This window comes from Panthera pardus, unplaced genomic scaffold (genome assembly GCF_024362965.1).
Source record: "Panthera pardus isolate Hobbes unplaced genomic scaffold, ASM2436296v1 HiC_scaffold_22, whole genome shotgun sequence".
Lineage (NCBI taxonomy): Eukaryota > Metazoa > Chordata > Mammalia > Carnivora > Felidae > Panthera > Panthera pardus.
Window position 1 is genome coordinate 34,320,931 of NW_026526788.1, and position 22,019 is coordinate 34,342,949.

The 22,019-nt window shown below is 33.5% G+C and overlaps 2 protein-coding genes across 5 annotated transcripts in view; one reads left to right on the forward strand and one right to left on the reverse strand.

Annotated features, from left to right (window-relative positions):
- ADK (adenosine kinase) overlaps window positions 1-22,019 on the forward strand; it is a 513,465-nt gene that overhangs the window by 174,866 nt on the left and 316,580 nt on the right. The window lies entirely within an intron of this gene.
- On the reverse strand, window positions 257-22,003 carry LOC109264234 (40S ribosomal protein S27-like). Its single transcript, XM_053910178.1, has 2 exons — window positions 21,934-22,003; window positions 257-568 (listed from the first exon to the last, which is right to left on the reverse strand). Exons 1-2 carry the CDS (start codon window positions 22,001-22,003, stop codon window positions 312-314), a joined length of 327 nt encoding a protein of 108 aa, XP_053766153.1. The 3' UTR covers window positions 257-311.

The window sequence follows — 22,019 nt, forward strand, 5'->3', positions numbered from 1 at the left end:
AATTTTAAGTAATTTGGTTCTTACAAAGTAAAGTTGACTATGCAAAGCGTGATTTCTCCTTGCAGTTGAAAAAACTTGAAATGTGAATTAACACCTTTTGTTGTTGAATTAGATTGTGAGAGACTTTAGTAGCTAAAATAAAGTGAAGAAAGCAGTGTTTTGTTTTCTGAAATGATATTTTTAATGGGTTTGTGACATTTTTCTAAGTTACGTGAGGTTATTTATTTATCTATTTTTAATTTTTTTAAAATTTATTTAGCAAAAATTTGTTTATTGGGATAGTTTCCCACTCATCTTGATTCAGGGTGGTTTTAGTGCTGCTTCCGTCTGAAGGAGCATCCTTCTGTAAGCCTTGCTTTTCCTCCTGTAGGCTGGCAGAGGACAGTGGAGCAGCCAACACACAAAACTACCGTTTGTGCATAGCTAAAGATGGTGGTGATTTTGTAGAGTCCTGGGCACCTCACGTCCATGAAGTAGGAGGTGGGGATCTGCAGCAGTCGCTGCTTCTTATGCTTCCTCTTTTCTTCCAGGAATGGGTACAGGAGGTCCTTTTTGAGGGGCACGTTCTCTTGGGGAGGTGGTTACCACAAGAAAAGATGTCAGGTTTTTTTAATGTGAAGCAAAACGTGTACATCTTCTTCCTTCCTCTCTTCCGTACCCACTCAATCCTTCCCTTTCTTCTTTATTCTTCCTTTCTTCCTTTTTTTCTTTCAGATTTTTTTGTCCCTTAATTATACCTTCTATTAAGAGATTCTGTTACCACTATATACCTTATAACCTTTAATGTGGTACATTATTCTATGGTATGACATTAAACATGGGTACAATTTGAGATTGTGTTTCTGCTGCTGCCTAAGAGCAAAACAGAGAGAACTTCAGTAAGAAATACTACAAATGACAGTATCTAATTTCATCTAGGGGATAAAACTCTTGCCTTGGTTTCATTCCTTTTCATTCTTTTTTTGGAATTAGAATTCAGAAACTATTAAAATAAATGTCTTATGGATAATGTATTCATTTATTTGAACTGAAAAATAAAGTCAGAGCTCTCTGGGGAGAAAAAAGTCTCATTTGTTTAGTTGGTTGGACAATCAGGATGGTCTTTGCCAATTAAATTATCTAGTGGAAATGTCAACTGCCATCTTTTTTAAAGAACAGGTTTTCTAGGGGGCGCCTGGGTGGTTCAGTCAGTTAAGCGTCTGACTTCGGCTCAGGTCACAATCTCACAGCTTGTGGGTTCGAGCCCCGCATCAGGCTCTGTGCTGACAGCTCAGAGCCTGGAGCCTGCTTTGGATTCTGTGTCTTCCTCTCTCTTTGCCCCTCCCCTGCTCACACTCTGTCTCTCTCTCTCAAAAAATAAATGAACATTAAAAAAAAATTAAAGAACAGCTTTTCTAGAGTATTTCTTTGATCTTTGGTACTTTTGATGGTGAGATACTTGAGATAATGAAGTAAAAAGCAAAATAGTCTAAATTTTAGCAAGGCATAGTAATTAGGGGTGTTGAGGATGTGCTGTGGAGTTAAGCAAAGCTGGGCAAGCAAAAACTTGGACAAGTCAGCTAACTTCTTCAAGTTTCAGTTTTTTTGTTTGTTTGTTTGTTTTGAAAAATGGGAATAATACTAGTAATTTACAGCCTAAAAATTTTAAAAGAATAAAATTATGACTCTCATAGAAAATGAACAACTGTCAACAATTTTAACTCATAATTAATGAGTGAACAGGTAAGTATAGTTGACTTAAAAGAAAATTCAAAGTCCAGAGACATGTTTGGTCTGTGAAATCAAACTACAAGTATTACAAAACTGACTTTTTGTTGGGGTGGCAGGTTTCACTTCTCTCTGTAGGATCACATTTTATTTACTGATTTAGAGACAAGAGTTATTACTAAGTAATATATAATTTATGTACTTATAAAATAGCTCAAAGGTGATAAAATGTATCAACCCCATAGAATCAGATAATCTAGAAGGCTATGCTCTAAAAAAAAAAAAAAAAAAAAAAATGCATAGGCTTCTATTAATACCTGCAATCTTTTTGATCCATTTCAAAATCTTTCACAATTTTTTTCTTTGGTGGTGCTTAACTCAATATAGTGTGTTGTTAGAATTAAATTATAAAATATGAACAATATAACTCAGTACTTATACATAATGAGAGCTCAATAAATTGTAGTTATTATTACATTCTGAAAAATGTATATGGTGGGCATTTTCCATTAATTGAATTAAACTTAAGCTGTAATTCCAGCAATTTGATAAGACTGTATTTAAAGCAATAAAATATACCAGATATTCATTCCTTCACACCTATTTATCTCACAACAACTTATTTCAAAAATAGAAAATAATGCAATGGGGCCTAAAACTGGTTAGTGGATTGGTTCTTACAAGGATTAAGAAGTTGAATAAAATTTGAACTTGTTCTAAGCTCCTGAATGTTTACTTGGTTAGCTAGATTGTTTTGGTTACTGACTTGGAAATTCTTTGTTTACAGCTTGGAAGATTTGTTGGTTGATTAAAATTGATATAAGGATTGTTAATCGATAGTTAATTGAATGCAAAAGAAAAGAAATGTTAGTCTCTTGGTATTTGAGCATGGTACTTAAATAAAGACGTAGTTTAAATTCATTTTATGTTAAATATAAACACTCTAAGTTTTTATTTAAGGAAATTAATAATAAATCCCTTTGTAAAACAATTTTTTAAAGAATGAGATAATAGTCTCTAATTATTGCACCTAAGTCAGTTTCATAAATGTTTATCTTCCATACCACATTCCTAATTCCACAGTCTTTATTCAGTAATTTTCCTCACATTTTCTTAGGTTTCCATGTCTGTATTTAAGCTAAGTAAACATCACAGAAAGCTCAGAGCATGTTGTCAAAACCAGTTTTTTATTACAATCAGCCCTTTTTGTCCCATGGCCTAGGCCACTACACTCTTTATATACATAAAGAGTGCCTTGATGCTTCTGGATGCCAGTGAATCAAGAATCACTGCAAACACCACTTTTTATCAAGTCCTGTGAACCTGTTTGTTCTGTTTAGTCTTAGATATTTGTTAGTCTTCACCTTCCCATGTGTACTTTCCTTTGCCTAAAATGCTTTTTACCATGCCATTTTTTCTCTCATCCCTTCTAAATATACCTGTCATTTCCAGAAATAAATGCTTTTTCTGACTTTTCATTTCCCTATGTTAGAAGTTCTTATAGGAACATATATATCTCTTTATATAGCTTAACCCAGCTAAGTCTGTACATTTGCTTGTGATATCCTGTCATTAATTTCATCTTTCCCTTTAACACCATGCAAATCATTGGTCATGGTTTTTCCCCCATTTATTCATTAATGGAATAATATAACCCAATCAGTACTTACCATATAATGGGGCAAATGAATGAATCTCTGTTCCCTTTTGTGTTATTTATTTGACCTTCTGATCATGAACACTTACACCTCTAGTCAAGTAGATCCTAGATTATCCTTACTTTTACACTTTATTGTCTAAATCAGAATTAGAAGTGGCACCTGGGTGCTCAGTTGGTTAAGCGCCTGACGTCGGCTCAGATTATGATCTCATGGTTCATGAGTACAAGCCTTGCATCAGTCTCTGTGCTGACAGCTCAGAGCCTGGAGCCTGCTTCAGATTCTGTGTCTCCCTCTTTCTCTGCCCCTGCCCTGCTATTGCTAAATCAGAATTAGAGCCTTTTGCTAAATAAAAACAAATCCAGAATCCTGTAAAGGAAGAGTTTATTCATAAGGATTATTTCAAGAATGGAGAAAGGAACCTTTGCAATAGGGGAATGGGAACTATTCCAATAAGGAAAATGCTACCATTGTAAGAATCTGTAAGTGTCTTAAAAGTCAGGTAGAAAAGGGGTGCTTGGGTGGCGCAGTTGGTTAAGCATCTGACTTCAGCTCAGATCGTGATCTCTAGGTCCATGGGTTCATCCCTACTTGGGACTCTGTGCTGACAGCTTGGAGCCTAGAATCTCCTTTGGATACTGTGTCTCCCTCTCTCTCTCTGCCCCTGCCCTGCTACTGCTAAATCAGAATTAGAGCCTTTTGCTAAATAAAAACCAGATCCAGAATCCTGTTAAGGAAGAGTTTATTCACAAAGGTTATTGTAAGAATGGGGAAATGGACCTTTGCAATAGCGGAATGGGGACTATTGCAATAAGGAAAATGCTACCATTCTGAGAATCTCTAAGTGTCTTAAAAGTCAGGTGGAAAAGGGGCACCTGGGTGGCTCAGTTGGTTAAGTGTCTGACTTCAGCTCAGGTCGTGATCTCTAGGTCCATGGGTTTGGCCCCACTTCAGGCTCTGTGCTGAGAGCTAGGAGCCTAGACCCTGCTTTGGATGCTGTGTCTTTCTCTCTCTCTCTCTGCCCCTCCAGCTCCCATTCTCTCTCTGTCTCTCTCAAAAATAAATGAGCACTGAAAAAATTTAAAAAAGAAAGGCAGAAAAGGTTTTTCTTGTAGAAGGAAGAGGGAATATTTAGAAAGAACCTGTTGTATGGAAGTGGAATGAATAGATATAGGTGGGTAGAGGTGGAGTGATTGGATAGTACAGAGAATGTTTTACTTTGAGATCAGTCTGTTCTTAGGAGGGGCTGTTAGGTTGTATGCTGGTTAAGAGTGGGGGTGGGTCAAAGTTCAGGGGTCTCAGGGAAGTAGAGAAGCTTTGTAACTAACCTTTGGTTAAGTCCCAGTAACAGATATTTTGTTGAGATCATTGGGTACAAATAGTTCAAGTAATCATTTTTGAGCAAAGAATGGGAATTTGGAACGTCTGTGTCTAGCCTTGTCATAAGGGAAACAAGGGAGTTATCTGTGAATCTTTTCTAGTCACATGAGGAAGAATGATTCCTTATAGTAAACTATTTCAGGAACACAAAGGGGTGGGGGATTTCTTTAACTGTCTCTGGTTACTAGGATTGTAGGGCTTGAGGTAATTAACATTGAGAGAGGAAATTGGAAACATGTTTTTAATACAGTTATCTTGGTCACTTCCTCCTCCTCTTTATCTTCAGCCCTGCGCCCCCCCCCCCCCCCGCGCCTTGCCCCCCCAGGGAAGAATTAGTAATCCGTATCTCTCAGATTCAGAAACCTTTAAATTATTGCTAAAATATTTAGTCCACGTAGTTGTACATTATCTTTTCCACAAAATTTTATTTTCTATTTTTAGTCTTTCCTCAGAATGATCTTTAGAATAATTTTATCTGTATTTTGAAAAAATCCTCCTGTGGTTTGATGGGAATTTTGTACATGTTCTAAATTAATTTGGGGGTAACAGACATTTTTATGTTGTGTTTTGATCTAGTCAAATGACATTAGAATGACGTATCTCTACTCAGTCAAATGTTTTTTTAATCACCCAATAGTTTTATAATTTTTTAAAAAGATCCTCGTACGTTCATATATGTTGTAAATATCATGCAGTGTGATATCATTCTTATTCTTGTTGTTATTCCTACAACTTTAAAATGACATCCTTTTTTTTTTTTTTTTTTTTTTACCATGCTTTCCAGGTGATTATTGCTGGTATAGGAAGAGATATAGTTATTTTATACTCAGATACAACATTCCTTTACTGATTCTGTTACTTTTTTGGCTAATATCTTCCTTTGAGTTTCTAGATAATTATTCATGTTCCCTGAAAATTGCGTTTGTTTTTTCTTCCTTTCTTTTGTTTATCCCTTTTTCATATGCTATTGCAGTAACAAGAATTTGAAAACTCTTTGGAGAATTGTAATTTTGATTTCTGAAGGTATGTGCTCTGTGTCAGGGAAGAATTATTCTAATCCTGGTATTTTTACAACTTAGATTAAATGGCTGTTGAGGGGCACCTGGGTGGCTCAGTTGGTTAAGTGTCTGACTTTAGCTCAGGTCATGATCTTGCTGTTGTCAAGTTCCAGTCCTGCGTTGGGTTCTGTGCTGACAGTTCAGAGCCTGGAACCTGTTTCAGATTCTGTGACTCCTTTCTCTCTCTGTGTCCCTCCCCTACTCACACTCTGTCTCTCTCTCTCAAAAATAAATAAACATTTTAAAAAAAGTGACTGTTAAGTTGATTACATAATTTATTTTTAGTTTTAGCTTATTGTTAAAATATAAGCATTATGATGTCAGGCGCTTTGTCAGTTTTGTTCTCTGTTGTTTACCCTCAGCATTTCCAACAATCTCTGTCACTTAGAAGACATTCATTGAACATTTTTTGAGTGATTTAGTGAATTAATAGACATAACCCTGTATAAACAAGCTGTATTTTTCTTTACTGTTTGATTATGTGGTTTGTATTAATTTTATTTAATTTTTTGACGAGTCGAAACATAGCTTTTTGTTTAAACATGAATATTTCCTTTAATCTACTTATTGATATTTTTTATTTGAATGCCATGCATTATACATTTTGACAGGCAGTATAAACAAAGCAATAAAGAGTATAGACTTTAGAAGCAAAGACCTGGATTCCAGTCCTGGTTCTTCACTTACATACTGAGTGATCTGAAACTCTTTGACTAATAGTTTATTCACAAGTAAAATGAGAGAACTCATAACAAAGCCAGCTGTGTAGTTTAAGGGAGTTAAATATGATAATACCATAGATTACTTAGAATAGTACCTGGCACATAGTCAATGATCAAAAAAGCTTAGCTGCGTTGTTGTGCTATCATTGCTTTAGTTGTGTTTGATTTTGGTTGTGTTGTATCATAGAGTTGTAAAATCTTATTTTCTTTATGTAAAAGCAGTTGTTTCAATGATATCTAAAAAATGTGTGTGAAATCATCATTTCTGAGTTGTTAGACTCATCCCTAATTAATAGATATGTAAAGTAAAATGTTGGGCTGTCATGAATACCCTTTTATAAGTTGGTATTTGAGATGTTCACAGAACAGAAAATCAGTATACAAAAATCTGTTGCATTTCTATACACTAATAATGAACAATCAACAAGAGAAGTTAAAACAATCTCTTTTACAATTGCATCAACAAGAATAAAATACTGAGGCACCTGGGTGGCTCAGTCAGTTGAGCATCATGTCATGAGTTCGGCTCAGGTCATGATCTCATGGTTTGTGAGTTCGAGTCCCGCATCAGGCTCATTGCTGTCAGCTTTGGAGCCCACTTCGGATCCTCTATCCCCACCTCTCTGCGCCCCTCCCCCAACTCTCAAAAATAAGTAAACATTAAAAAAAATTTTTTTTAAGAATAAAATAGCTAGGAATAAACTTAACCAAGGAGGTGAAAGACCTATATACTGAAAAATATAAGACATTAATGAAAAAAATTGAAGAAGACACAAATGAAAGATATTCTGTGATCATGGATTGGAAAAATGAGTATTATTAACATGTCCAAACTACCTAAAGGGATCCACAGATTCAGTGCAATCCCTATCAAAATCTCAATGACATTTTTTACAGAAATAGAACAAATCATCCTGAAATTTATATGGAATCACAGAGACTCTAGGTACCCAAAGCAGTCTTGAAAACGAAAAATGAAGTTGGAGTCACCATACTCCCTGATTTCAAACTAAAATTACAAAGCTATGAAATCATAACAATATGCTGACGAAAACAGACACATAGGTAAATGAAACAGGATAAGAGCCCAGAAGAAGTTTATGCATATATGGTCAGTTAGTTTACAACAAAGAAGCCAATATACAATGAGGAAAGGACAGTCTCTTCAGTAAATAGTGCTGGGAAAACTTGACAGGCACATGCAAAAGAATAAAACTTGATGAGTATTTCATACCATACACAAAAATCAACTCAAAGTGTGTTAAAGACTTGAACATAGGATTTGTAACCACAAAACTCCTAGAGGAGAATATAGGCAGTAAGCTCCTTGACTTTAGTCTTGATAATGATTTTTTGAATCTGACAGCAAAAGCAACAAAAGCAAAAATGAATGAGTGGGACTATATCAAGCCAAAAATCTTTTGCAAAGTGAAGATAGTTATTAAAATGAAAAGCAACCTACTGAATGGGAAAAAATACTTGGAAATCATATATCTGATAAGACGTTAATATCCAGAGCACATAAAGAACCCATACAACTCGGTAGCAAAAATAAAAACAAAACAACAACAAAAAAAACCCAGTTTGATTTAAAAAGGGTAGAAGATTGCAGGAGACATTTTTCCAAAGTAGATATACAAATGTCCAATAAATGCATGAAAAGGTACTTAACACCACTAATCTGAGGGAAATGCAAATCAAAACCACGCTTCGCATATCACCTCCCACCTGTTAAGAGTGGCTATTATCAAAAATACTAGAAATAACAAGTGTTGGTGAGGATGTAGAGAAAAGGGAACGTTGTGCACTGTTGGCAGAAATGTAAAATAGTGCCCCCTATGAAAAACAGTATGGAGATTATCCCAAAAATAAAAAATAGAACTAGCTACATGATCCACCAATTCCACTTCTGGATATTTATCCAAAGAAGATGAAAACACTCCTTTGAAAAGTTACATAGAACCTTCATGTTCTTTGCAGCATTATTTATAAAATAGCTAAGATGTGTATACAACCTAAGTGTCCACTGATGGATGAATGGATAAATTAGACCTGTTGTATTATTCAGCCATAAAAAAGAATGAATGTTGCTTTGTGAACAACACTGATGGACTTCCAGGGCATTATGCTAAGTGAAGTAAGTCAGAGGGAGAAAGACAAATAATATGTTCTCATGTGTGGAGTCTAAAACATACACATACACAAAACCAAGCTCAATAGATACAGTAAACAAATTGGTGGTTGCCAGAGGCTGGTTAGGGGAAATGCATAAAGGGGATCAAAGTATGGAAGTCTTATGACAGACTTCCAGTCATAAAATAAGTCATAGGGATGTAAAATACAGCTTGGTAAGTATAGGTAATAATAATATATTGCGTATTTGAAATCACTGAGTCAATTTTAAAAGTTCTAATCACAAGAAAAAATTTTGTAACTATGTATACTTATAGACATATACTGATAGATACTAGACTTACCGTGATGATCATTTCCCAATATATACAAATTTTGAATCATTATGTTATGCAGTTAAAGCTAATAATAGTGTTGTATGTCAATGATACCTCAGTTGAAAAAAAATTCTGCCTCTTACAACTTGCACTATGTCTTACTATTTCATATTTTAAATACAAAAACTCCAAATGGTCACACAAACAAAAAAAGATTTTTATGTTTTATTGATCATGTGCTATCATAAGATATTCACCATACCTAGGAAAATAATGTCCTGAATTATTTTGTTACCTAGGACAGTGGACAAATTAGCTCATTTCTGAGGTTTAAGCCAAAGGTTTGAATTTTGCTTAACACATTCTGTGATAATGAAGTAGAAATTTAAAAACATTTCTAGGATATACTCACTTAAGGTCATCATTAAGCCATAGAATTCACATGATAGTATCCATGACAAACTGTATAGGAAAATTGCAAAATTTTCCTGTGATTCCACTGAAGGAGAAATTCTAAGTATATATTTTAACAAGTCCTTACAGCAGAGCTTTTTTTTTTTTTTGTAACTGTACTTTTGATTAGGTTTGAATGTAATAGCTTATTGATAAAAATCTTGACTAGTGAATGAATTGTGCATCTTTTAAAGTATTTAGGGTTTGTCTTAAATGTTGGGAAATTGCTCTTCATTCTTCATCGATACAGCCTGGGTTTTATAGTATAATATCAAATTTTGTAATCTATAATAATGAATTATCTTATTCAGAGTGTGTGATATTACTTTTCCAAGTTCTAGTATTTGCCTTGCACTCATCTTTAACTGTGAGAAGGTGAGGTAAAATATTAGCTTCCTATCCACTACCCTGTGCATTGCTGCCCAGAGGTGACCAAATACTCAAAACCCCCATCTCCCTTTTCTTGTCTCTCCTTTTCCCCCTCAGAGGCATTGTTGCCTTCTATTAGAGTCAGTGACTTCCTATTTTCTAGTTTTACTCCTTTAGCAGTCAAGAGTCCCATTCCATCATTGGCATGTTTAAGAGAATGTATTCACATTGATTTTTAAACTTATTTAAATATGTACCTGTTTAATATTTATATTATTATGAAATGAAAGGCCTGGTTGTTAATAGAATTTGAAATAATTGCAAATGTAAAGTAGGCTAAGATACTTATCTCTGGTTTTGAAATTAAACTCTGGGCATGTTTGGACCTAAAGATAAATATGTGCACATGTACATATAGTACGTTGTAAGGCGAAGTGAAGAATTGGCCTAAGGAACCCTATTACATTCTTTGCTTCTTTTTGAATCCCTCACATAAAAAGCAATATGCATATTTACAATATGTATATAGTGATATAATTTTTGGCCCATTTTCATAGGTTTTACCTGGTAGTAATTGTTTTTCATTCCATCATGGACCAGAATTTTCTTCTTTCTTTAGAAGTCTCTACATGAAAATTAGCAGCTATGCAGCAGACTTGAAATAAGGGAAAGGAGATTGGCTGAATGGGTGGATGTTAGCTAACCATTGAGAAACTCTATTCTTGGTAGGAGTAGCAGGTGGGTTGTAGATGGTGTGTAGTTAAGTTAAAAAAACTTTGCCATTTACTATTTCTGTATTTAGAAGTGATTTAACAACATGTAATAGAAACTGAAAATATTGAGAATTTTAGAAATTAGAGGTCTGACAAAATAAGAGAAACTTAGATTTGATTTTATAAAAGCAATGACAATTCAGTCATTTATGAATATGGCATACCATTTATGCAGATATGAAGAATTACAATAATATATTTTATTAAATAGATCAGATTACTTTTCAGTTCTGTTAAAAATAGTAATTATTCATATTTATTGACCACTAGGGGTTTGTGCTTTGTGTAATAGTTGTTACCTATTCTATATTAAAAATCAAATGAAATATTCTTTAGGTAGATTAGCATAAGTAACATAGGAAACTAATATTTGAAATGTGTGAGTTATTTAAAAATACTGGGGAAATGAAAAGTAATATCTCTGTGAAGCATTTATATAAATGTGTCATGTGCCTTAAATGATGAAAAATTTTAACTTTAAATATGTAGAGCACTTCTTTAAATTATTTAAAATGGGTCATTTTCCCATCCCAAAACTTACAGATTTAATCCTAGCCTGAGGAAAATTTTACTAAATGTGAAAGATCATAGTCAGTAATAATGTAGTTAGTGTTGCAATTTTTTTAAAGCAGGAACTGTCAATTCTTAACCATCTCCTTTAGGTCCGTGAGAGATGAATCTTAATTTTGTAGTCATATTGGCTGTGAGTAATGTATAGAACTTGGGACATGTACAAAGCTTCTGACTTCATGGGACTTTTATATTTTAGAGAAGCTGTGTAGTAGGAAGCTGTTGGGCTCATTTATAGGAAATTAAACCTGGCATCTCAGAAGTTGTGGCAAAAAAAAAAAAAAAAAAGAAGAAGTTGTGGCAGATTTGCATTTTATCCTTACACCATCATATATGTAGGAGTTCTTAAATTTTTAACTGGTTTTAATTGTTAAACTTATAACATGTTAGAACATTGAAAGTAAAGAAAGGAAAAAATGGCAATAATCACTTTTTTTGTTTTCTTCAGTTGTATCTGAGACAGTGTGTGTATTTGTGTAGTTCCACAATTTTATATTTGGCGGAGAAAACATGTTGCTTTTTTTTTTTTTTTTAAGTAAATTTAATTCACGGCATATAGTTTTACAGAGCCATCAAAACACAATCTTAGGGAAAATAATGTAAAGACTAAGTACAATATATTTCTTGACTCTGGTGCTTAGTTCTGGGAAGCATATAATTAAAATATATGACAGATTTCTTACTTGCTACATATGACCTTGGACAAGTTTACATAGCCTTCCTGTGCTTCACTTTGCTCATTTGTACACTGTAAAATGTATACTGTACATTTGGGGCAGTGTGGGTAAAGTATAAAATAAGGGTATGAATAGTAGGTACTTGTAGGTAAAGTACTAGCACATAAAAACTTTGTCATGATAGATGTTGATGTTATTAGATTTCAGTGTTGTCATCATCAAAGATTATATGATTTAATTCCTGAATATTTTCACAAAATATTTATATGAAGTAGGTAGTGTATATTGATAAATTGTACTGGACAAAGCCAGTTTCAAAATAGTCCTGTATTCATATTTCCAGAGACTTCTAAAGTTATTTTTAGTTGTATATTTATTAAATTGCTGCTCTGCCTACTGTGACTTCTCAGAAGCACATATTATGGGTTGAATTTTAGATGTCAACATATGTTCATCTTGGATTGAAATGTGTGTTATCATTTCTTAAAAGTCAAAATTCTCAGTCCTCTCCATCATCCTTTTAATTAGTGGTAAAAGCTTGTCTTCAAGAATATTAAGTAAATATTTTTACTTAATTTCATAAAACTATTGTATTTGTATTTTCCAAAATGTGATATATACGTTTTGGTTATTTAAACTATGTTCACACATTCTTCTACATTCTTTCATTTAGAAGGTGGAGCCTAATTTCCCTTCTTTTGAATATGGGCCAGATTTAGTGACTTGCTTCTAACAGATAGAAAGTGTAGCTATGATGGTGTGCTATTTCTGAGGTTGGATCATGAAGGGCATTGTTACTTTCATAGTATTTTCTTTTGGAACGCCCATAGAGTCAACCACCATGTTATGAAGCCTATGGAAAGGCCCATGGAGGGAGGAGCTAAAGTTTCCCACCTCCAACCAGCACCAAATGCTAGTCCTATGAAAGAGCCAACCCTAGTCAAATTTTCAGATGATTGGAATTCTGTCCAATTTATTCACTGCAGCCTAATGAGATACACTGAGCCAGCACTGCTCTGCTAAACCACTCTCAAAATCCTGAGCCATAAAAGCTATGTAAGATTATATATCTACTATGTTTGGCAGCAACAGATAGCTAATAGGCACAAAATGCAAAATTTTAAGTGAGTGTATAGTGAAAAGTAGAGGTTTTTTCCTTTGTCCATACTCTACTTGCCCAGTTCATTTCATAATACATGATTCCTGTAACAAGCTTTTTGTATATGCTTCCAAAAATATTCTGTTCCTTTACATCTATGTGTGTCTCTATTAATGTGTGTTTTATGCATATATTAAGCTACATAAATAGTTTTATATCTTGTGGGGTTTTTTCTTACTATGTATTAGAGATTGCTCCATATCAGTACAAAATAGATCTGGCTAATTCTTTTTAATGGCTATAATGGTCCATTCTGTGACAGCATTATCATTTGTTTAATGAATCCCCTATGTTTGGACATTTAGATGGCTTACAAAGATGCTTCAGTGAGTACTTTAATACACATGTCATTTTCCATTTGTGTAAGTATAGCTTTATCATCAATTCTTAGAAATAGAATGGAAATAGAATTACTGCCTGAAGTTGCTAACTTTATCCATGTAAAAATTTTACCAATTACTATTCCACTAGAACTAAATGAAAAAAAAAAAAAAACATTTAATACATCCTTACAAATTCAGAATATTTTTCAGAATGTTCTTTATCAGTGATATGTGAAAAATAATATCCCATTGAAACTTTACATTTACATTTCTATGGATGAAATGAAGTACTTGGATGGAGTGAACTATTGTCCAAGAGAAATAAATTGCCAAAACCAACTCTAAAAAGAGATGAAAAATCTGAATGGAATATACCCATACAAGAAACAGAGCAGGCTATAAAAGAACTTTCTCTCTACAAGAGTTATAGTCCTAGTTAGTTTCATTGGAAAAAATTCTGACAGATAATTCTGAGACAATTCTAAATAATTTGAATTATTAAATAAATGAATAGAAAGAAAAATAAGTGAGCATAAAATTAAAAGTATGGATTAATTCTATTTGTGAGTATTGTAAAAATTTCAAAATATTTGGAAAGGGAATCTAGTACTGCATTAACAATAGTGACCCATTTGGGAAGTAGGGCTAATTCTGGAATGCAAGGATGGTTCAGTAATACAAAATCTATTATTTTGGCCATATATCAATAAACATAGGACAAATGGAATCTTAGGATGCTAAAATAGCATCTGTTGATGATAGTAGATCTAGGATTCTTTAACATGATAGAATTTATCTCTCTTAATTCCAATGCCAGCATTATATTTTACAAATAAAATGGGGAAATAAATTAATACTATCTTTGTTGATTCTTTGGTGGAAAACCCCAGTGGAATGAAATGAAAAGTTATAAACAGAGAATCAATAAGTTAGTTGGATTTAAAATTAAAGTATTGAGGCACTGAAGTTAATAGATTGTATATACAAACTGTAAACCTCATTCACAATAGCAAACAAAAGATAAAATACCTTTTGGATAGCTATTATTATTTTTATCCCTGTTGTCTGCAATCTCTGCCCACCCCCTCCCACTTAAATTTCCTATTTAAACTTAATTGTTCTTGCCTTTTGTTTTATTTCTTTGTTTTTTCTATGTAATTTTATATATTTGTTGTTTTGAGCTATAAGAATAATTTAATACCAGAAACATCACAGATTATATAGTACAGCGAATATAGAAAATACAGCTTATATTGTACATTAGTAGTGTAGCTTAAATCAACAAGTACAAATTAACTAACTTTTGGCTCTATGGCTAACTTTATTTTTTTACAGATGCATGGAAGTGCCTAAAATTTAATTCTATATACCACAATGTGTTTTAAAATTTTTGAATCATACTTCTAGTTTTGCAAACAACTATTGGTTTTTATTTCTCACAAACATTGTATTCTTAAATAACTGGACTGATAACTGATTATACAAGATGTTTTACTTCAATTGAAATAGCATGGGCAGAGTAATTTAATTAAGTTTTCCAGAAGAATAACAAAATAAAAGTCAATGATAATTCTATATTAACATTAGCTTATATATGTATTTCTATTTCTTTAACTTCAAATCATTTGTTGCTGTTAGCTGGATCATATTTCTTGAGTTTAACTTTAATAGTAATTTTGCTAATGTAAATATCATATAATAATGTGTTAGTAATATCATAACTCTCTCAAGCTGATGCTTTCTTAAAAATTGTTGATGATAACAATGTAAGATGAGGGGCATATAGTTATGAAAGACCCTAACATGATTGTATATCTTTTTATTTAAGTACAAAGTATAGTCATATTGTTTCTATCACCAGTATTTTTTTTTAATGACATTGCACAAAGAACTGTATTATGGTGGGGAGACTATGAAAAGGTAAATTTATGGTTAGCTTCCAGATCTGCTCTAGAGTTTATTACCATCTGGTCTCTTTGGAGACTATTATAATTATTCATGGGAATGTTTTCAACACAAAAAAAAAGCATGATTTGTGTATTGGCAGAAAGTAAAAAATACCAGTGGTTTAAACCATATGTAGTTTTCTTAGAGTTAGGCAAGGGAAATGAACTGAAGAACTAATTGAGAATCATCAGTAGTGATGTGGTTTGCCTCAATTTTGTCAGAATCTATTCATAGTCAACAAAATATTGCAAAACAAGAAAAGCTAATGGTACTGTAAATACAATAATAACTCCATTTGGTCTATTATTTTTCCTTCATTTTAATCAGTGAAATGTAAGATAGACTCCAATAAATCTTTGTGTAAATCTTAGAAACAAAATGAGGAATATATACTAAATTTTGAGAACTTTTAAAAATGAAAACAAAAACATTCAAGTTAAAATAATTTTAGGGTTGAACACTGGAACAATGCTTCTGTGAAAGGTATTTGTTATAAATTTAATGCAAACATTATTTTAAATAATTTTACATGTGTCATGGACTAGTTTAAAATTTTTCTGAAGCTTAAGTTGATTTAATAGTAAAAGCATAAAAACAAATATCTTTTCACTTTTGCATTCTGAGAGTTGGAGAGAGGTCTATAAAAAATGAGATGACAAATCAAAAAATAGAAATCATCTATTTTTATTCAGCTGTTTTAAAACAAAATGCCTGGTGGGCTGGGAATATACAGGAAATTTAAATTTGTGATTGAGAATAAGAAACGCATTTGTGGTTTAAAAAAGAAATACCAGCATGTCACATTAAAGTTATGATATCCATGGTATTGTGCAGTTAGCAGGAAAATGTATTACATCAGGGGGTATGTTGCACTTTAGAGAGCTAGTGTGGGGCTGCTGAATGAAGAGAATAACTCCATAGAAAGCATGAACATTAATAATCCAGTCAGAGAGGAAGAATTTTGCTGTCTCTCATGTAACATAAAACAGATGTTACATTCTATTAAAAACCTTCTTAACTAAAATGAATGTTTAGATCATTGGTCAATAGGAGAAACATGAACAATGGCAATTTAATGATTTTCAAATTTATTCTGTTTGTCAGTTAATATTGGTGGTAGGAAGGATGAAGGGAAGCTTGCCAAATGTTACTGTATTTTGTATATCTTCATTTAAAAAGTTGAAAGGCAACAGTAAACTATATTACTACTTTATTTTGTTTTACAAATCTAAGCTATTTTCTTTGTCACGAATTGTTGTAAAAACAAGAGATTTAGAAACTGTGTCCTGATTCAATAAGTTTGAATAGGTGGTTTAACTATATCTAAAAGTATATAATTAACTTTAAATGAACATTGGAAACATTAAGCAGTTGGCAATTAAAAGACATACAGAAAGGGCTGCTTGAGGATGTTAACACAAGTTATTAAGTATCTTTTCCTTTTTTAATTTTTTTATATTTACTTTTTTTGTATTTTTTCCATGTAAAAACTTAGGTATAATTTACATACAGTTAAATTGACCTTTTTAATGCACAGTTCCATAATGTTATGATACATGCACGCAGTCATGTAGCCACTACCAGAAATAAGATACAGATTAGTTCCATCACCACAGAATTTCAACATGCCCCTTTGTAGTCAACCTTTCCCCCACCTCAGCTCCTAGCAATCACTACTCTGTTTTTGTTGATAGAGATAGTGCTCCTTGGTTGGTGTGCCAAGACTAAGGCTCTAAGTGTTCTTTTTCCTGGAGGATTTCTGAGCATTGTTGATACAGCTGGTGGACTTAAGATATGGGGTAACAGACTTCATTACTGTTTGCTGTTAAATTGGTGGATTCCCCAAGCTTGATGTTCCTCACCTGCCAGTGCAGACCTACTGCATACATAACATCTATCTGAACCTTATCATCTCACCCCCAAAGGACTTAGGGGAAGCGTAATTGGTGCAAATATGCTTATGTTCTTATGCATTGCCATGAGTAGTAATGTCTTTTGTGTTTGACTCAGGAGTCTCGTGTCTTTTGCCTTCATCTATGAATTTAGTAACAGACTTTTTTGTTAGCTTTTAAACAGGGTCAAATCAAATCCCGTATCTCATATGTTTTTGTCCCTATGGTTCTGCCTTTTTCAGTGTTTCATACTGAGGAATCTAGCTCCTGGCCAAAAACCTTTGTGTGATTTTTCAGGTCCAATTATAGGCATTTACAAAGGTTTCACCTAGCCTTTTTTTATTTTTTAATTTACATCCAAATTAGTTAGCATATAGTGCAACAATGATTTCAGGAGTAGATTCCTTAGTGCCCCTTACCCATTTAGCCCATTCCCCCTCCCACAACCCCTCCAGTAACCCTCAGTTTGTTCTCCATGTTTATGAGTCCTTTCTGTTTTGTCCCCCTCCCTGTTTTTATATTATTTTTGTTTCCCTTACCTAGCCGGTTTTAATCGGAAAGCTTGGTATAAAGCCAGTGCTTTGCAGTTTCTGAAGGTAGTTTCAGTCAAGGACTAATCTTCCCTGGCCAGCTATGTTCTTGCATATATCTGCACTCCTAGCCCATGCATCTTCGTTTGGGGGCCTTTTTTATCTGGGACTTTCAGTGAGGCTTGCCTCTGTCAACACCTTCTCATTGGGGAAGTGTGGGGGACTTTGAAGACACTTTTCTCTGGTGACTCTGTACTCAGGACTTCCTCTCCTAGCTTTTCCCTCTCTATCTTCCATGGGATCTAGTATCAAAAAATTGCAGGAGCCTTTTATTGGGGTCTCCCTGGACAAAGAGGCAACCCTTATATCTGTGCTGGTCCTTGAGGGAAAAATGGAACAGTGGAGAGTTGGCACTTCTTCTGGGTTATCTTGTTGTTGTATCACAGTAAGTGATACATTTTGTCTTGTCTAAATTGACTACTACAGAATCTGGCAGCTCAGCTCTCTCCAGCTCACCTGAGTTCCTAACGCATATAAATGGAGTCATACAGTGTATAGTTTTTGAATCTGGCTTCTTTCACTTTGCGTAAGTGCATCTGAGATTCATCCATTTGTTATGTGTCAGTAGTTTGTTTCTTTTATAGCTAACTAGTATTCTATCATATAGATGTGCTGCAGGTTGTATATTCATCTCCAGTAGAGGAATATTTGGAATGTTTTCCAGTTTCGGTGATTGTGAATAAAGCTCCTATAAAAGTGTTAACACTGTGTTATTTTCATTATTACTGAGTTCTCAGAGTTCTTTATGTATTCTGAATACAAGTCTTTCATTAGATATGTGATTTGCAAATACTTTCTCCCATCTGTTCTTACTTTTTCATTTTCTAAACAGTGTCATTTAATGAGCAAAATTTCTTAACAATTATCAGTTTGGTTTTTATTAATTATGCTTTTATGTGATAGTTAAGAACTCTTTGCCTAATCCGGGGTCAGAAAGATTTTCTTCTATATTTTCTAATAAAAAATTTATAGTTATACTTTTTATATTTATGTCTCTGATCAATTTTGAGTTAATTTTTGTGTGTGTAAGATGAGATATGGAACAAGGCTCCTCTTTTTCTCACACTTTGGCATATAGATATCCAATTGTTCTGATCCATTCCCTTTCCTGAAGTTTTTAAAAATTGTTTTAATTGCCTTTGTGCTTTTTCTCAAAAATCAATTATATGGTTGTATTTCTGTACTCTGTATTCTGTTCCATTGATCTGTATGTTTATTCTTTCTCCAATATCATGCTGTACTGATTTCTGCAGCTTTATAGTAACCTTTGATGTGTTTGGTTTTGTGTTTGGTCTCTATAATCATGTTAAAATGAGCCTGAAAGTTGAAATTAATACATTTTAAAAGTTGAAAATATATTTATAGTTATCTATAATTTTTCACTTTGGATTTTGATGTAATATGCATGTTAGAAAATATGTCTTCAATATGCATAGGAAAGTAATGTCAACTTAGTTGACGGGAGCTTTGAAATAATAGGACTAATAAGAAAAGGTAAATAAGGAATAAAAATACTAATAAAAAGGTAAAAGGAGAGCTTATACACCTTAATTGTCACTACCTTTTATAGTGACAAACCTACCTTTTATACACCTTAATTGTCACTACCTTTTTGTTTTAGGTATTTATCTTAAAAGGAGACGTATTTTGTTCTGGTGAGTTGTTTGAGTTTTATAGGTATTTCCAGCAACAGAACCTTGGACACAGATTTTAGAACAAAGGGTCTATATGAGAGATGTAGGTAACACTGGCAGGGGTGGCAGGAAGACAATGTAACTAATAAAAAGCAATTAAGCCAGATACCATGATAGGTTGCTGGAGCTTTATTCTGTGTGGAAATTTGGAGGACAACCAGTGTCAAAATTGCTTTCGGAATTAACTGACAGAAAGTGTGAGTGTATCTCCTATTAATAGCTGTTGAGTGCAGTCCAGAGAATTGTTCACCTGCCTAGCACTCAGCTTTCACCAGTTCAAGAGAAAAGCCCTTAGGCATAGAGAGGAAGATACTAACTGTTACCTGGAGCAAGGGCAAGTGTTTAGGTCCAAAGGATATGAGATGGTTATTGACAGCATTAGGTGCATATCCTTATGACTTTTAAGTGGCTTTCCTGGATTATTATAATAAATAATGTTATTCACATTATCCTTGTAATGGTATTTTGTAAATAAATTAGATTATTTTTTCTATACTTATGCTTGTCTCCCCCTTTTATTCATACAGCTTCATTAACTTTTTGTATAGTTATCCCTGTTGTCATACTATTTAATTACCTAGAAGAGCTTCCTAACTGCACATTTAGAGATACTAAGACATAGTCCCTCTTCAGATCATGTATTTTAAAATGTTAAATGATAAGAGGATATATAACATCGCAGATAAGCATATAAAATGTTTTCAATATCTTCAGCCATCAGAAAAGTATAAGTTAAAACTACAAGGGGTGCCCAGGTGGCTCAGTTGGTTAAGTGTCCAACTCTTGGTTTCGGCTCAGATCTTGATTTCATGGTTCATGAGTTCAAGCCCTGCATTGGGCTCCACACTGACAGCATGGAGCCTGCTTGGGATTCTCTCTCTCCCCCTCCCCCTCTGTCCTCTACCTTTCGCTCTCTTTCTGTTTCTCTCAAAATAAATAAACTTACAAAAATATTTTAAAAACTATAAGAAATCCTTGCATATATATTTGAATAACTAAAAATTTAAAATGCTGACAATAAGACATCCTGGTGAGCATGTAGAATGACTGAATCTCTCATACATTGCTGGTGGGAATGTAAAATGACATAGCTACTCTGGGAAACAGTTTGGCACTTCTTATAAAATTAAACATACATTCCATATGACTCAGAATTCTTGAGTATTTATCAGAGGGAAATGAAAACTTATGTTCACACAAAAAACTTGGTACACAAATATTTATATCAGCTTTATATGTAATTGCTCCAAATTAGAAACAATGCAAATAACCTTCAACAGGTGAGTGGATAAACAAACTGATACATCTATACGATAAAATACTACTCCGTTTTAAAAAGAAAGAAAGTGCTGATACAGGCAATAATTTGCATGGATATTAAGGGCATCACTAAGTAAAAAAAAAAAAAGCTGAAAGGGTTGCACTCTATATGATTTAAATTATAAGTGTTCTTAAAATTTTTTTAATATGTATACAGTTTCGGAAAACAGAACAATGATTACCAGAGACTAAGTATGAAAGGGAAAGGAGGTTAGTGTGACTATAAAGTAGTTGTATGAGAACAGTTCTGTATCTTGATTGTGATAGTGATTTCACAAATCTATATGGCTGATAAGATTTCATGGACTGTGAACACACACAAGCAAGAATGCATATAAAATCTAGTAAAATCTGAATGCATTCAGTAATTGAGTATTGTACCAATCCAGGCTTCTGCATTTGAAAATGGGCAATGGTCATATGTATGTTATTAGGGCAAGTTGGGAGAAGGTGAGATGGGAGCTCTCTGTATTATTTTTGCAACTTCTTGTGAATCTGAAATAATTGAGTAAGTCCTATTTATTCATATCCTTTGCATCTTATATCTAAGCTAATTCTTTTTTTAAAAAATTTTTTAATGTTTATTTATTTTTGAGTGAGAGAGAGTAAAAGAGTGCAAGTGGGGGAGGGACAGAGGGAGAGAGGAAGACATAATCTGAAGCAGGCTCCAAGCTCTGAGTTGTCAGCACAGAGCCCGACATGGGACTCAAACTCACAAACTGTGAGATCATGATCTGATCCAAAGTGAGACGCTTAACCAACTGAGCCACCCAGGTGCCCCTAAGCTAATTCTCTCTCTCTCCATGACAGAATAACTACATGATGTGTGTATTTAAAACAAAACAAAACAAAACAAAACAACAACAGCAAGGGCTTGAAAGACTACAAAACTAACTGCATGAAAATAAATTTTGTAAACTGTTTTTCCTTTGTATATTTCTTGACTTCCTTCATAGAATTCCAGAGTTACAAATGTAAAGAAAATGATCTACTTTATATACTAATCTAGAAGACCTCCCGATTTCTAAGGAATTCTACACTTAGATAAATTGAAACTTTTGGTGGTCACCTATCTCATTGGCATAAACATAAAATCTCCTCTGCTTATAAAATTATTTTCCTTCATTTGACCAATTTGTACCCATTTAATATGTCTCAAGCTTAAACATCACTTTCTTGTGGAGGTCTTACCATTGACACTCCTCTTTCCTTCAAATCTATGTTTAGTGTCACTCATGCTCTTATACAAGGCTGGATTCATTTTACAGATGTACAAA